The sequence below is a fragment of the Nylanderia fulva genome, unplaced genomic scaffold (assembly GCF_048542155.1).
Source record: "Nylanderia fulva isolate GAGA-0341 unplaced genomic scaffold, ASM4854215v1 Scaffold9, whole genome shotgun sequence".
NCBI lineage: Eukaryota > Metazoa > Arthropoda > Insecta > Hymenoptera > Formicidae > Nylanderia > Nylanderia fulva.
The window spans coordinates 2,064,352-2,078,541 of record NW_028191026.1 but is presented as its reverse complement, the minus strand read 5'-3'; the positions used below and the strand labels follow the sequence as shown (position 1 = coordinate 2,078,541).

Sequence of the window (14,190 nt, the reverse complement as noted above, 5' to 3'; positions counted from 1 at the left end):
TAAAGTAATTTTTTCACACAATTATATTACACAATCCAGTCAATTAATTGCCTACGAAAGTTACTATTGCATACGAAAGTTGTTTTGCCGAATTTGTACGGAAAAACAAAATGAAAAGCGAAATAAAAACAGAAGGAACGAACGTGCGGAATATTTTTGTTACCTCGCTTATCGTGAGTAAAACATTGTATTTGTATAATATATTTTTTATCGTGTTGTAACATTCACAAGTAATATGTTAAATGAGTCTATCACATTAAAATACAACAAACACACTGGAAGTAAAAAACTAATTCAAGTTATTTTAACTCAATTGTTGATTCATTAATATTTATTTGTCCTTAATGATTATTTCAATCTTCAGAATGTCAAATAAAATCTTCTATCAAATGATAGAGATAACTAATGAAATGTTAAATTTTCTAACTTTTTTTTTATATTTCTATCTTTTGATTCTCGCATTGAAAAATTTATGTCACAATCTTTTTATTTTCTCTATATATTGTGACTATAATGTAAAACAATAATAAAGAAATAAAGTTATGTACTTGTACATTTATATATTTTACATTATATAATTATTTGCTTAGGCAGGAGGTGCCGCAGGAACGTTTGTGGATATTGCATTATTTCCACTAGATACATTGAAAACTCGATTGCAGAGTGTACAAGGATTTTTAAGGGCTGGAGGTTTTACAGGTCTTTATAAAGGAATCTATCCAGTCATAGTTGGTTCAGCACCAACAGGTATGTGTATGCAATACCAAATTTAAAATTTGTATACATATAAATTTCTTTTTCTCATATTTTAGCTGCATTATTCTTTTTAACATATGAAGAAATTAAAACTATAATACAACCAAAGATTTCTGCAAATTACTATACAGTACTTCACATGGGAGCAGCAACATTAGGAGAAATGGTATTATTTTAATAATTATATATTATATCCTCCTTTATATTAATAATTAAAAGATGAAAAAGAATAAACTAATACAGCTATACAATTTAATATTAAAAATCAAAATGCTATAATAATTATTTAATTTACATATTATGTATGTTTACTTAAAGATTAATTAATTTATTTGTTGTCTGTGTGGGTAAAAGCAAAGCTTTTTTAATTATGTATATATTTATCTTAATTATTTTATGTGCAAAGGTAGCATGTTTAATACGAGTTCCAGTGGAAGTCACAAAGCAAAGAAAACAGGCACTGATATATGACAAGGAACCACTTGGTCTTAAGTTACTGTACCGTGGATATTGGAGTACGGTGTTACGAGACACACCTTTTAGTATTGTACAATTTCCCTTATGGGAATATTTGAAGAAGTGCTATAGTTTTCGCATGAACAGAGAGATATATCCTGTGGAAAGTGCAATTTGCGGAGCAATTTCAGGTTTCTATTTTGTATTATTAATAATGCATTAATAATGTGTTGTCTAGTAGATTATATTTTGCGAAGAGATAATCAGTTAAACGAGTAATAATAGCGTATTAAGAGATTTATATGAGAAATATAATCTGTTTTAGATTAAATAATATTAAATTTTTACGTTTATTTCAATGTAAATGATATTTTTAAATAAAAATTTTAGAATTTTAAATTAAAAATGACATGAATATTTATATTTATCAATAAATTTTATATTATATATAATTTTATATATTGTATACATAATTACATAATTATAGATTTTATATATTGACAAAAATATATTTAGATATCATATATATATATATATATAGAAAATGTCGCGCCTTTATAATATTCTATCTATATTATTACATATTGTACAAATAGATTATTGTATGTTAATCTGTGTATCTAAATATGTGACTTTAGGAAGTATCTCCGCTACTGTTACAACTCCATTGGACGTTGCCAAAACAAGGATAATGCTTGCTAATAGAACAATGCTTTCATCACAACTGACAGTATTAAATATACTTCATGAAACATATCTAGAAAGTGGTTTTCGTGGGTAAGTATTTTTCAAGTTTTTTTTTTTTATAAAATTGAAAAATATACTCTAATATTTTTGGAAATATTCTTAGTAATACTTTTGTAAAGATACATTAAATGTGTTAATATTATAGCCTGTTTGCTGGACTTGGACCAAGAATAGCATGGATTACATTAGGAGGTTTCATATTCTTTGGCGTTTATGAAGAAGCAAGAGTATTCACAGACAGTATTTTAAATTCTAAAATAACTGTGTGAGTTTATCTAGTCTTATAAAAAAATTACATTCACATTTAAATGTGAATTACTGGATCTATTATTATGGATTGTTATTATAATAAATAATAAATTGTTAAAATATATATAAAAAATTTATTTTTTTCGATATACAATATTATATCTATTTTTCCTACACTGATAACAATATATTTAATATAATCCTCATTTATATTAATATACTTTATAAAAATACAATTTTATATTATATATATATATAATTTTTTTGTTTTTATAAAATATTATTTGTGTGCTACACATTATAAAATTTCTAAAATACAAAGATGCAAAGATAGAAACAATCAAGTAAGTTAACCAGAAATACTGATATTAATATTATAATATAGTACAAATTTATAGCAATTTGCATTTAGTTTTTTATATTTACATTTGAACAATTATTAACCTCGAGTTGGAATCAATATTTCTTTGAGAAAAATATTAAAATAATAGTAGTTTCGAATTGAAAATTAAACGATTAGTGTTTTTAGTAAGTTTTGATAATTTAGAAACAAAATTTTAAACTTTATTTCATACAAAACTTTTTCACAAGACTATTAAAAGTTGGTTATAAATAATTTTTTGAATTAAGCATTTATAAAATAAAAAATGACGTTTAAAAGGAAATTTTTGTTAAAGAAATATTAATGCCAAAATTAGGCAAACAAGTTTTAGTCAAAGATGCAATTGACTTAACATATGCTTGCCTAAGTTTTATGGAAGAAGTTGCAAATGTGATGCGCTTATACAAAATACATTTTAATGCTTATTTAAAAAAAAAATTATTGAAACATTTTCTATATTATCATATACAAAAATATAAAATATGTGATATTCTTCAACAACGTTATATCGTATTTCCATTTCACAATTTAGATTTCAAATTGCTCATTAATTTTTCCAATTTTAATGCTTTCTGCAGATTTCCACTAATGTTCAACTTGCCTGTCATAAATGCTGCAGCTGGCTTTAGTTTACCTGTTGATATAAAACAAGGTTAAAAGAATTAAAATATAATTATATTAACAATATATTATATATACAGTGAATATATAAATATATATATATATATATATATATATATATATATATATATAAATAACATTAAAATCCATATGTACCTGAAAACATGGCAAAGAAATTTTCTGAATCCATTGTAAGTATTGCATCTGCTGGTTGACTTGGTTCTCCTTTTCCAGTTGCACCCTTTCCATTTTTTAAATCTAGATACCATACACCAGCTTCTTTTCCTTTTACATTAAATTGATATATTGCATTAGTTCTGTTTACTAGATCATTATCTAAATGTTGATTAATTGCAATAAATATACGTTCCATCTGTCCCACTTCATTATTATTTGTTTTGTCTGAATTTTGTTTCTTATTTTCGATGTTCAAAGTATTGTTATCATCGTCCAAAAAGAAATCCATCATTAACTTGTCCTTGTTTGCTAAAGAAAAAATTACTAATGTTTATTGCAAAAACAATTATTAACTTATAATACTGAATAATTTCTACATGTTTTTATAAATATTTTATATGTAAGAAACGATTTGAATAACAATACAAAATAATATGAAAACTTCATAAATTATTATTTATAATGTCTTAATTTTTGTGTTATTTATAAAGTGGAAAAAATGATACCTGGATTACATGCATAATTTGTAAAATCAGTAATGCCCTCGTTTCTTAATATGTTTTCATCAATCAGAAACTCGCCAGTAGTAGATTTACTATCTTTACAAAGCAAGGCATAAACCGCGTCTGCCATAATTTCTGGTTTTCGGCAAACATCACTCGAATCTGAACCTGTTAACATGTCCATCGCAGCAGTATATATAGCTGAAAATAAGGTAATACAAATAAATTTTATATAATAAATCGTCTAATATATGTAACGCATGCAGTCTTAAATTATAAATTGTCGATTCAAAGTCGATTAAATAACAATTGTTTAAAAAACAAAGATTTTCATTATCTTTTTTTTTTAATACAAAGTCGACTCTTTTTGAACTACATTAAACATTTACATAACTTTGGAAAAAAAGAAGGAAAATGTCTGTAGAACACATAATTAAAATAACTAAATTTACATTTTTTCCACACAATAAACAAGCTCAATAGAAACGATTTATTATAATTTTAATTTAATATTACTGTATTTTCTATATTTGAAACAATATGCTAATATTCGTCTAACACACTATAAATACTATAATTATTTTCTTGTCATGTTTAATAAGAGTACAGTATCAACATACCTGTTTTTGGCCAAACAGCATTAACTGCAATGCCATCAGGTTTTAATTCCTCCGCCATACCAAGAACACACATAGACATTCCATATTTGGCCATTGTATATGCAACGTGATTTTTAAACCAAATTGGTTTCATATTTAGTGGCGGACTTATGTTAACAATATGCGGATTTGAGCTTTTTTTCAGATATGGTATGCAAACTTTTGATCTAGAACAATTTTATTGCAACGTGAATTATAGAATGTGCGATATTTTAATATATCCCGTTTTTGTTTTATTTAACTATTATAACTATTATATATATATATATATATATATATATATATAACTATTATATTATATATGTATAAACAAGTTACAAGCTTGAACATCAAAACCATCGTGATATAACAAACAAAACCTACACAAGAAAAGTTCCTCTAGCATTAATATTATTCATCAAGTCATATCTTTTCATTTCAGTTGTGAGGGTACCCGTTAAAGAAATAGCGCTCGCATTATTCACTAAAACATCTATACCGCCAAACTTTGCGACAGCATTTTCCACCGCATCAATCACTTGTGCTTCATCACGCACATCCACAATGCAAGGTAAAGCTTTACCACCAGCCGCTTCAACTAAAAAATTTATTTTCTGTATAAGTTTATAATATTAAAAAATTCTTATATAATACATATCTAATGATATTTATCATATAAATATAAAATAAAAATAAAATACGATTTATAGTAATCTAAATCTATTGAAGAATTAATAAATGATAATTACTTTCACTAGCTGCTGTGTAAATAGTACCCGGTAGCTTTGGATGCGGTTGAGCAGTTTTCGCAGCTATAATAATATTTGCACCATCTTTTGCTGCTTTCAATGCTATACTTTTTCCAATACCTCTTGAAGCTCCTGTAATAAAAATAGTGCGACCAGCCAACTTCCTGTATCACATATATAATTGGTAAAAATCAGTATCATTTTCTTTTCTTTAATATAAGATAAATATGAGAAATATAACAAATATATCACATTGACATAAATGTAGAAAATTAAAAAAAACTGCTAAATATAAATTGTAAGTTTTATTTTTTAGAATTCAATGTTTATAATATTGTGTCAAATCACACAAATAATTCATTTTTAAAATAGTTTCAAATTTTCTATGCAAAATTCAATAAATTTGTTATTAATTTAAAAAATTGGGGAAAAGCATAAATTATGATTTTTAATGAACATTTAAGACAACATAGATTAAAAATATATTCTTTTAAATTTATATAAATTGTATAGAAATAAACCTATTTAAAACAACAAATATATACAAATCATATATGATTGTAACAATGATGAATATTTTATATATCTGTTCATGATTATAAAGTTAAACTTACCCTGTGTTAATCATTTTTTTAAGTTTTTACAATATGTTAACGTTGTATTAAATGTAGGTTGTGGCACTCGAAAAGTATATACGTGGATTTGTCTGACGACAGAGTTAAAATTGAGTGTTGTTGAATCCAAATTTGCAAATTAAAGACTGGGAAATATATCATAAATGTCTCCTATCTGGTACTTTGACATTCAATCTCTACTTCACATATGTGATATAATTAAGTTCAAAGTACATCCGACTAAATTAATTCTCAAGTGTGTTTATCAACACATTCAACCACTCAAGCCATCAGAAAGAATAGTCATGACAATTTTTCTTGATGCAGGTAAAGCTAGATGCTTTGCATGGACCAATCAGGATAAAGAATTCTTTATCATTTGGATTGACGAAGCATTTGTAGCGTCTTCTTGCCGTAACCTGAAATCATATCATTACGTCACTTAGAATCGATATTATTATAATCGATATATCGATTATATCGAAATTTAAAATTCAAACGATTAAATATACATGACCATATAATATATCGCTGTTTATTATATAGTAATACGAGGAAAATAAAAGGACATTTTACTTGGTGAATTATTATATAATTATTATGATAATATATTATATAATTATTATGATAATATATTTTCTCTATAGAAAAATATAGGTCATGAGATATTTCATATCTTATTAACAAAAAATTTTTCTTGCAACGCGGTTATGTAATATTGGAAAACTCTTAATTTTTTAATATAGTTTATATTTAAATATTTATAATATATTCTTTTAACATCATATATATATATATATATATATATATATATATATATATATATAATTAACTCTCTCTTCATTAAACAAATATAATATATACAATATCAATATTAAATTCAGACATAAGAAAGAAGAGTTAAAAAATATTTAAAAATAAGTTAAAGAATATAATACCTATATAATATCTCAATGATGCAAAAGAAACAAATTTCACATTTTTCTCAAAAGAATTTAAGTTATTAATTAGAACTTCTTGCCTTTATAAAATTATTTATACAAAACGAGAAACTTAAGAAATAGGAAATTCACTGCGTATTAGTATATTAAAAAAAATAAATTTAAAAATAAAATATATATTAAAACTTTTGCCAAAAGTTAAAAACTTTGCCAAAAAGATTCATATTTTTTACAATAAATACATTGGTACCAGTCTGCAAAAATACTTCGGAATGACATAGATAATTAAGTTTACTTGCTCAGAGCACCGATATCCCCTATTGAGAGACATCGTTATAGACCTATATTGAAGAAGCTTTGTCAAGTGTACAAATAATGCAAAGCCGAGGCATGACATAGCCATATTATCCGTAGGATCACGGAATATTTCATGCTTTTAGTTTTTCATAATTATCCGTAATTTGTGGATTGTTGTGTTCTGACAATGAGTAATTATCCTCGTCGCTCGCAAATTGTCTCTAGGAACTGCTGAAAACATAATACGAAGAATCAATCAATATGCAGATCGCGTGCGTTTCTCTGCGGACGAAATGACACAAAAATAATCAAGCAAGGACAATAACAATTTAATGGATTGATAGGAGAGAAGCATGCGAACCATTATAATAGCTTTTCCGTTAGCGATATCGGAGATTTGCATATACAGTAATATATGGTAGTGGTAGTAAAAGAATAAGAATAGTCGTCTAGTTATCCTTCTTTTCGAAAAGCGTAAGAAAAGGACCGCGTCCTTTTCTTACGCTTCTCTATCGATTATTTCTTAATATGCATTTTGTAGGTAGGGAGACAAAAAGTACAAACGGAAACAAGTTTGCTTGCAAGTTATGAAGAATTTTAAGACGTTAGGCAGCGACCCGATTAGAACGATGGCCGTTGTGCTTTTCATTGTGGTTTTACGGTTCGCCGACATATGTATTTTGTAATATAAGTTTACCATCAAATTGTTCTTATTTAAACGGGGAATAATTATAAAGATCACACGTACATTTTTCGTAATTTTAAATTATTATTATAAGTGATATTGCAAAATCGTAAGTAAATTAATATTAATACTACGTTTAATTTCTTTACTAAGGGATTAGATTTAAAAGTTTTACATTCTCTTCTAAAGTTATTTTATTGCCAATATATCGCATCATCATTTATCGATCATAATCTTTATTTCTAGTTTTTATTTGCAATTTCTTTTTTTATTATAATTTTTATTATATATATTATTATTAATTTTTATTCTTTCTCTTTCCCTTTCTCGATCTCTTTATTTCTGTCTTTCCGAAAATGTTGAGAAAGCGTCGTCCTTTATAATACATGTATACTGTTTATTATAATAGATAGATTATAATAGATAGATTAATATATATTTGTTAATTGAATGATTTTAACGTTTGAACAGATATCGTAGGAATATCCAGATATGGTACATCATTCGAAAAAACAATCAGCAACACAAGTAAAGCAGACCTCTCTTATTATACGAAATACATTGTTAGTAAACGAAGCAACTGTTCATGTAAAAAATGGGAATTACAATAAAGCTATGTTTCTGTATAACCAAGTAAGTGTCACAAATATATATTTATAAACTAACTTTCTACTAACTCTTAATCAACTATAGTAAAATATTGAAAGATAGAAAAATAAGCTTGTAAAATAAGTTTTATAAAAATAAACATAGAATATATAATAGCTATTTATTAAAATAAATTACTATATTATAGTGCGTGTGTGTGTGTATTTAAAGTTTGAAGTTTGCTCTTAAAAACTGCTTGGTAAAATTAAAGGCATTATTGCTTAAATATAGTGTTACTCAATGTTAAAAGAAAAATTATGACATTATACTGAATATAATTTATACTATATTTTTAATATTTTGGCCATGCAGAAGAAAAAGAAAGAGAGAAAACAGTACACAATTATAGTACATAAACAGTACATACATATATTAAAATTATGTATATATATTATGCATTTCTATTATTTTTTTGTGTGGTTTTAAATTTAATATTAATGACATAAGTATGATAATTTAATATTTTTATATATTTATGCATTTAAGATTTAAAAAAAAGATAGCTTATGATTATATGATCTTTTTTCATCTTTAAGAATACGAATAAAGATAGAGAGCATCTTATCATCACATACGTATCATATGCATATTTTTCATGTTTCATATAATCGCGAAATGTAAAATTTGTCCTTTGTAAATTTTTTGTACTAAAATACATTAAAAATGATATAAGATATATATATATTTATAAGTTGAAGATAAGGAGAGGAAAAACAAAAGGTGCAAGAAGTTCAACTACAATGAGGAAATCTATAGATATTTACCATATTTGTGACTTATTGTCGGTGTTGTTACCGTTCTATCCGTTTCTAAGGAAACGAGCTTCCTATTTGGGGAAGTGTCGACATCCACACGTATTTTGGCACGTAGGACAAAAAGCTTTTGTTCCCTTAAACAAGGAACATCTCTTTGTTTTCTGCAGTTACGTAAAAAGAAACCTACGAAAAAAGAAAGAGAATGAGTATACCTCTAAATTAGGCTCATTGGAATATAATATTCTAATCCGTAATCGAATACAATATCCGTAAAACCCTCATCAACGAAAATATTAAAAATGAGCGACGATATATCTCGGGACGTTGGTAGCAAAGATGCAGCTGAACACGGTTGAGCATCACGTCAAGGGCATCCTGAATCCTATGTTGTATCATCACGATTTGTTACAAAGTTACGTGCGAACAGACGTGGACATTGGCTCCGACTCGAAACAGGATGCTGAAGAGTTCGTGGAACCGACCAAGGAGGCGCATTCGAGGAAATATTCGACAAAGGCAAACAGTAACGAGAATAACGACAGTCGTAAGAGCAATTTTCGCTCCGAGGGTAGAAAAGAAAAGACAAATAAGACGGAAACCTCCACCGTTGAGTCGGAGATGAGAATTCAGAAGTCGAGAAGGAAGAAATGACGTCAGTATGACGGCGATGGTCGTCGACAGGAAGAGGTGTACACCGATAAAGATCGGGCAGCTGCCGTGAACATGGGTACCACGGACATAAAGCAGTCTCTGAAGATGAAGCAACGTCAAGATCGCAGCAGGAATCTGCAAATCCCAGAGGAGACCGAGCCTGGAGCGTTGCTGACACTTGGTCTGCGCGAAATGCGCTTTGGTGACTTTAACGTCGCTGTAAACTGCATTAATAAGGTTCATTAATTTGTACGCTTCGTCGTACCTCACAATTAATTTTTTTAGTCAATCAAAGCGAGTGATTTAGCTCTTCATTTACATATATTTAATCGCGTGTTGACGTGAGCAGTATATATTCATGCGAATAAACGTGATCTCCTATCTATATATAATTAAATCGATTGTGATAATTTATATACATCATGAAATAAAGTTGACTTAATAAATAATAAAAAATAAATAAAACTTAATAAATACTATACTAATAAAATTTAAAAAATAAATAAAACTTAATAAATAATGATAAATAAGAATCACTTTTCTATTAACATCTAACATCTTTCATTTAACATTGTCTCTCTTTCTTTTTCTCTCCATCTGTGCCAATTTCATCAAAATTTTATAATTCATGCAATAATGAGATGTTAGAATAATGCAAGAATTTATTTTGATAGGCATTGGAGATGAGTCCCAATGACAAGAACGCTTTAATAGCACGAAGCAAATGTCATCTTTTATTGGGTGATCCTCAAAAGGCGCTGGACGACGCTGAAGCAGCTTTACGATTGAATCCTAAAGATTCTAGTAACGCTAAAGCGGTGTACTGCAAGGCGGAGGCTCTCTATCATCTCGGCGATTTCGAAATGAGTTTGATGTATTATTATCGTGGAATGAAGATTCGTCCAGAATTCGGCCAATTTCGTCTGGGTGTTCAAAAAGCAAGAGATGCGATACAGAACGTATTACGTAAGAATTGATACGCATGCTTATTAACAAGATAAAAGTATAATCAATTTAACTATATGTATTATATATTATATGGAAAATATATGTTTATTCGCACGCATATGCAGTGCACGCAGCGTGCAAATAATATATGTAAATGAAAAACATTAGTCGATTTAATTATATGTTACATTTACATAATTGACAAGATTGGATAAGCAAGCAAAAATAAATTTTAATAATGCAATATTTATGCCATCAAAGTACATTTACATAATTTGTTAAGACAAATACTGTTTTCATTTTTTTAAGTTAAAAGAATTTATTAGATAAAATGCATTTGCATGTGTAAAAATCGATTTACATGTTGTTTTAATATATGGATTCATCATGTATTAATTGTTGTAAGATAATAGCTTAACAAGCTAATTGATATACTAATCTGCATTTATCAGATCATTAAATATATATTATTATTACTGCTATTATAGTATATTATTGCTATTATACTATATTATATTATTATTAGTTATATATATATATATATATATATATATATATATATATTATAATTAATTATATTTAATGAAATCGAAATTGTATATCTAATTGAACATAGATATAATTGTAAAGTATTTATTACATCTTTGCAATAATTTTGTTTTTCGATCTTGGTGTACTATATTATAAGAAAAAGTATTAAATTAGCATTATTCACTTATTGCATTTCAATAAGAATTTTTAAACAAGCTGTATAGGTAACTCTAGTATATCTTTCCATTATAAACATAATTTTATAATTAATTCTAATAAAATTTATTTCAATATATCACGATTTCGATAACTTTGGCATTTTAATAATTTTTTAAAAATAAAATACAAAGCAAATAATCTCAATGTAGTTTAGTTTTCGACTTTTGAGCGCACTATTTTGAATATAATAGAATATAATTCTCTTTAAATAATTCTGTTATTTAGGTTAAATTAGAAAATTGAATTAAATTGTCTATTTTTTTATTTTAAATATGAAATAAAGAAAAGCAATAAAACTCAAAAAATTTAATTTCTATGCTCATTTAATAATTATCTTTAACATACACTTATAAATGTAGTAAATTATAAATCAATATATATGTATATCTTACTTGTTACATTCGTATATAATCTCACATTTAATCGTTATTCCAAGTTTATTTACATTCCATACAACACACATGTTCTCTCTGTGAAATAGCACATCTAGCTGGTAGAAGATCGGTTCTCAGTCTGCGAAATAATAGAACATGTGGTTCTGAAAAGCAAAAATATATTTTGTGTATTTAAAGACAATATTAAAATTCTTTGTAATATTTTTAAATTAAAATTCATGCATTTTTTATTTGTTATATTATACCTGGTCCATGCATCATATAATGAACCCATCCGGGACTCTGTTGAACTCCTAAATTTCTCCATTCTGTTTCTGTCATAAGATGAGTCTTTGGTACATGTCTGGCTATATCAATTGGCAATATGACATGTCTATAAATAATAAAAAATCTAAATTAAATAATCTAGTTCAATTTATGTTAAATTTAATTAAATAAGGGGTTTTCAATTATAGCATTCCTAAATTTTCAAATTAATTTAGGAATACTATATGTATTATAAAATAGATGTATGCTATAATTAATTATAGCAAATATTTATAAAATTACAATTTTCTTAGATATTTTATAAAAAAAAACATTTCCGTTTTGACTATAATATAAAATGTCCATTTTTTAATAATTATTTTGTTTACCTTTTTAAATAACATCTTCTGTTATATTATTCATTAGATATATTTAATTCAAATTTATTTATAATTCAAGTTTACCTGTATTCATATTTATCATCGCAGTACTTTTCAGAATACTGAATTTGATCTACTGGCATCTTCCTGTTTTAAAATAAAATAATCAAACCAATTATCTCAAAATAGGTATAACCTAAAGAAAAACAGGAAAACACTCATAAGAAAATAATATTATTTAATTCTAAATATTTTAAATAATAAACATTTAAAATCGGCCATGTACAAAGCTGATTTATAACATATATCTCAACTATTTTAGTAACTAAAAAGTAAAAAAAAAAGTTCAATTGTGATAGACGATTATTAAATTTTAAATTAAGATAAAAAAATTGATCTAAAGAAAAAAATTACTGATGATAATATAGAAAAATTTTTATAAGCTTACAATTTTTTTTATAATTTGTAATAACACAATTTTTAACTAAATGTTTTATTTTAGTAAAGTAACAAGTTAATATATTTATATAATGAAAGAACATATTAAAAATGAAATAAAGAAAATGTAATAAAAATAAATAAAAATAAAATATGTAATTACAAATTATTATATATATATATATATATATATATATATATATATATATGTGTGTGTGTGCATAGGTATTTCTCATGTAATTTTAATGATATATATTACATGAAATATCAGACTTTTAATAAAAAGTAAAAATTTCTATAATTTCATAAAAAGGTTATAACATTGTTACAAAAAACATATTTGTAACGAATACATACATGTTCAAAATTTAAACATAAAATATAAATAAAATATTGATTACTAATTTTGTATGTGTTTATACTTGATCGAAATAACAGATTTTCTAACCTAAAATGTATTTTCTGTTTTAACAGATATCATAAAAATACATGATAATAGGAATGTTTTATACAACTTGATAAAAAAAAAAAAATTTTTTTTGATATTCCAATAATGTATAAAAAGAAATGTCGATATATATAAAATAATAATGACAATAGATAATTGTAATGATACAAGCATTGGAATGTCTCACACGTATAAATAAAAACAAAAAGTTTACACGTTGAAAATTTGAGGTGACAAATGATTTTGAATATTTTTATCAAAATATTCATATATACTTACGTATAAGCTGAAAATAAATCCTAAATTCAAGATGTTTTTCTGATTAAATTCTAAACAAGATATGTTCTCTTTGATCTGTTAACCGCCAAAAAGTAGTGCCAACTTTCAACTTCACCTGTAATTATATAATTCTAATCAAACGATAATAAAGAAGAGGTAATGGACTTATTAATTAAGATATAAAGAATCCAATACATTGTTTTAATTATAGTTCGATCGAAATAATTATCTGAAATTATTAACCAACTCATATTTATTATCAATTTTAAAATGAAACACGAGTAAATACAAAACGTACGAAATTATTAAATAAAAATGCAGCAAATAGAGAGATAGATAAATCTTATTAAAAAATGTGCCCTTCGTGATTAAAAATTGATATAATTTAACGAACTAAACTCGTTTTTCGTCTTACAACTGAATTTTTTCACATGACA

General features: G+C 25.6%; 5 protein-coding genes across 12 annotated transcripts; 3 read left to right on the top strand and 2 right to left on the bottom strand.

Annotated features, from left to right (window-relative positions):
• The first annotated feature begins 46 nt into the window (after positions 1-46).
• Positions 47-2,345, top strand: LOC114946617 (mitochondrial S-adenosylmethionine carrier protein-like). 2 transcript variants are annotated; one of them, XM_085489840.1, is made up of 6 exons: positions 47-173; positions 591-747; positions 840-922; positions 1,163-1,403; positions 1,851-1,989; positions 2,105-2,345. In XM_085489840.1, the coding sequence occupies exons 1-6, from the start codon at positions 111-113 to the stop codon at positions 2,226-2,228; spliced, it is 807 nt and encodes a 268-aa protein (XP_085345966.1). In that variant the 5' UTR covers positions 47-110; the 3' UTR covers positions 2,229-2,345. The 2 variants fall into 2 exon arrangements, with proteins under 2 accessions (XP_085345966.1, XP_029179048.2); XM_029323215.2 differs by having other exon boundaries at positions 813-922.
• Positions 2,320-6,263, bottom strand: Hsdl2 (Hydroxysteroid dehydrogenase like 2). The gene is made up of 7 exons (XM_029322945.2): positions 5,893-6,263; positions 5,279-5,442; positions 4,914-5,127; positions 4,512-4,717; positions 3,895-4,092; positions 3,368-3,697; positions 2,320-3,224 (listed from the first exon to the last, which is right to left on the bottom strand). The coding sequence occupies exons 1-7, from the start codon at positions 5,904-5,906 to the stop codon at positions 3,112-3,114; spliced, it is 1,239 nt and encodes a 412-aa protein (XP_029178778.1). The 5' UTR covers positions 5,907-6,263; the 3' UTR covers positions 2,320-3,111.
• A 730-nt stretch (positions 6,264-6,993) lies between these two features.
• On the bottom strand, positions 6,994-14,116 carry LOC114946599 (cyclin-dependent kinases regulatory subunit). Of its 5 annotated transcripts, none has more exons than XR_014926377.1 (7): positions 14,052-14,116; positions 13,754-13,868; positions 12,673-12,735; positions 12,208-12,335; positions 11,960-12,105; positions 9,228-9,401; positions 6,994-7,361 (listed from the first exon to the last, which is right to left on the bottom strand). XR_014926377.1 is itself a non-coding variant. In XM_085489634.1 (6 exons), exons 3-5 carry the CDS (start codon positions 12,729-12,731, stop codon positions 12,005-12,007), a joined length of 288 nt encoding a protein of 95 aa, XP_085345760.1. In that variant the 5' UTR covers positions 12,732-12,735; positions 13,754-13,868; positions 14,052-14,116; the 3' UTR covers positions 6,994-7,361; positions 11,960-12,004. The 5 variants fall into 5 exon arrangements, 3 of the variants coding, with proteins under 3 accessions (XP_085345760.1, XP_085345759.1, XP_029179008.1); XR_014926378.1 differs by having other exon boundaries at positions 6,994-7,358; XM_085489634.1 differs by lacking the exon at positions 9,228-9,401.
• On the top strand, positions 7,053-11,123 carry LOC114946600 (outer dynein arm-docking complex subunit 4). 3 transcript variants are annotated; one of them, XM_085489631.1, is made up of 3 exons: positions 7,053-7,791; positions 8,287-8,448; positions 10,544-11,122. In XM_085489631.1, exons 2-3 carry the CDS (start codon positions 8,308-8,310, stop codon positions 10,844-10,846), a joined length of 444 nt encoding a protein of 147 aa, XP_085345757.1. In that variant the 5' UTR covers positions 7,053-7,791; positions 8,287-8,307; the 3' UTR covers positions 10,847-11,122. The 3 variants fall into 3 exon arrangements, with proteins under 3 accessions (XP_085345757.1, XP_085345756.1, XP_085345755.1); XM_085489630.1 differs by having other exon boundaries at positions 7,053-7,924; XM_085489629.1 differs by lacking the exons at positions 7,053-7,791; positions 8,287-8,448 and adding an exon at positions 9,516-10,106 and having other exon boundaries at positions 10,544-11,123.
• LOC146719669 (uncharacterized) lies at positions 9,518-9,939 on the top strand. Its single transcript, XM_085489632.1, is given in 2 exon segments — positions 9,518-9,562; positions 9,564-9,939. Coding segments are annotated over 2 exon segments (351 nt in total). The 3' UTR covers positions 9,870-9,939.
• Positions 14,117-14,190: the final 74 nt, after the last annotated feature.

Excerpts from the sequence above, each read along its gene's own strand:
- LOC114946617 (XM_029323215.2), top strand. The coding sequence starts at position 111 with ATGAAAAGCGAAATAAAAACAGAAGGAACGAACGTGCGGAATATTTTT. Across the intron at positions 923-1,162 it reads CAGCAACATTAGGAGAAATG|GTAGCATGTTTAATACGAGT; the intron begins GTATTATTTTAA and ends TTATGTGCAAAG. Across the intron at positions 1,990-2,104 it reads CTAGAAAGTGGTTTTCGTGG|CCTGTTTGCTGGACTTGGAC; the intron begins GTAAGTATTTTT and ends TTAATATTATAG.
- Hsdl2 (XM_029322945.2), bottom strand. Across the intron at positions 3,698-3,894 it reads AAATTATGCATGTAATCCAG|CAAACAAGGACAAGTTAATG; the intron begins GTATCATTTTTT and ends TTTTTTCTTTAG. Across the intron at positions 3,225-3,367 it reads TTTCTTTGCCATGTTTTCAG|GTAAACTAAAGCCAGCTGCA; the intron begins GTACATATGGAT and ends TTATATCAACAG.
- LOC114946600 (XM_085489629.1), top strand. The coding sequence starts at position 9,942 with ATGGGTACCACGGACATAAAGCAGTCTCTGAAGATGAAGCAACGTCAA. Across the intron at positions 10,107-10,543 it reads CTGTAAACTGCATTAATAAG|GCATTGGAGATGAGTCCCAA; the intron begins GTTCATTAATTT and ends TTATTTTGATAG.
- LOC114946599 (XM_085489634.1), bottom strand. The coding sequence starts at position 12,731 with ATGCCAGTAGATCAAATTCAGTATTCTGAAAAGTACTGCGATGATAAA. Across the intron at positions 12,336-12,672 it reads GATGATAAATATGAATACAG|ACATGTCATATTGCCAATTG; the intron begins GTAAACTTGAAT and ends TATTATTTATAG. Across the intron at positions 12,106-12,207 it reads TTATATGATGCATGGACCAG|AACCACATGTTCTATTATTT; the intron begins GTATAATATAAC and ends TTTGCTTTTCAG.